Genomic DNA, 1,650 nt, shown 5'->3' on the forward strand with positions numbered 1-1,650 from the left:
CCCCATTATGTATATTTTTTTCTCAAATGTAGTGTATAGATTTCAGTTTGTTTTTGCCTCCTCCCTAAATATAATTCGCCAGCCTTTCCCTTAAAAGAAACAATTCCCCCGTGTGCAAAATTCCTTAACACCATATCAGCTTTAATTAGTTTATTCATTCATAGATAAGGTTTGAATAGGTCAAATTATTGAATTCATTTGTAGTGCTTTGATCAGAGATCAAGGCGTATTTATTTTCTAGAATACTAAATTCATGTACTGAAGTTAGTGTTGTAATAGAAGAATACGAATATCAAAGGAGAAGGCACTACTAATGAGGCATGAGGTTTGAAAAAATAAAGTAACAGTCCCTATAATTGACCAGCCAACATGATAAGGAAATATAGATGAAAAAGATCTCTGCTGTGTATTCCAGATTGGCAGCCAACAATGAGCAGTTCTTGACCAAAGTCCTGGGGATCAAAGACCCAAAACACCGGTCCAAGATCACTATTAAGGCTATGGATGTGGTGCTCTTTGGACCCCCAAAAGGTTAGTTGAATGTGGTGAATGATGATACAGTAGTCTAGAGAAAATATTTGAATGTAATTTGATATCAGAGACTAGAAGATTTGTGTTTCTATCCTTAAAAAATGCAGGTTATACACACAGTTACTACCACTAATCTCTTGGTCACTGATTCAGCTAGAGATAGAATTGACAGAATAGTAACAGATATTCAAGGAAGATCATTTTAAGTAATTACCTACATAATTTTGTTTGTTGCTGTAGAGTGTAAATGTGGTATATCAATGTCCTTTGTTGTAAAAACATTTAGCAAGATTTTTTATAAAGCTTATTGATGAATACTTGTATTCTTTTTTTTTTTTCTTCAAAGTTTATAGTTATTACCAAAAGTGCTGATGATCTTCATTGAGTAGATGATCAGGTTCTGGCTTTTGGCAAAGACAAGGAGCATGTGTATCTTGTCTTGTACTCAAAATTATAGGCAGCTTCTTTATTTAGCTTGTTTTTTATTATTTTTTCTAGGTTTATATGCTTCCTAAATTAAGTCATCAGATAACTTGCACTTCTAGGATTTTTTTATCACTAATAGATGCTTGTTTGGGTATTCTTGTGCTTGGGATTTTTCAATGCTTGGTATACAAGGGCTAATTCTTCTGTTTGACTTGAGATATTGAACAGCTAACAAGCATTTGTCAGGCCGTCAGTTGCATTTTCCAGTCTGAATAAACAGCATTTCTGATAAGGTGGATGAATTATAAACCTCAGGAATTTTCTCTCCCTCCATATGCTGATGTCGACTTGATGCCTTGGTAAGTAATATCAAAATTTTATAATTTAATGCAACATTGAATTTGTACAAAGTGCATGATGCTTTCATTTGCTTTCCCACATTAGATATAGCCCAAAATCTAAATCACAAAATTGTGTTTAGAAAAAAAAAGTTATGGACTTCATTACAAGGTTATTTAGAACTTGGGCTGTGTTCATATATTTTAAAATTTATATAGCATGAAATATGATATGATTTGAATTCTTGCTGAAATTTTAGTCAGAGGTAAAATGGCAAGGGTGCATAGGCTAGTAAATTTTAAATGCTGTTTAGAGGAGGAATTTCATATCCTCATGATGAAATAGAAAATTATC

At 32.7% G+C, this 1,650-nt stretch overlaps 1 protein-coding gene across 14 annotated transcripts in view; it reads left to right on the forward strand.

The window, feature by feature from the left end:
* Nucleotides 1–1,650, forward strand: part of LOC119584976 (stromal interaction molecule homolog) — a 99,451-nt gene that overhangs the window by 63,812 nt on the left and 33,989 nt on the right. For all 14 annotated transcript variants that reach the window (XM_037933572.1, XM_037933582.1, XM_037933574.1 and 11 more), the window contains one exon: nt 416–531. In XM_037933572.1, coding sequence (XP_037789500.1) covers nt 416–531 — 116 coding nt within the window. The remainder of the gene's footprint in view (nt 1–415; nt 532–1,650) is intronic.

This window comes from Penaeus monodon, chromosome 19 (assembly GCF_015228065.2).
Source record: "Penaeus monodon isolate SGIC_2016 chromosome 19, NSTDA_Pmon_1, whole genome shotgun sequence".
Taxonomy (NCBI): Eukaryota; Metazoa; Arthropoda; class Malacostraca; order Decapoda; family Penaeidae; genus Penaeus; species Penaeus monodon.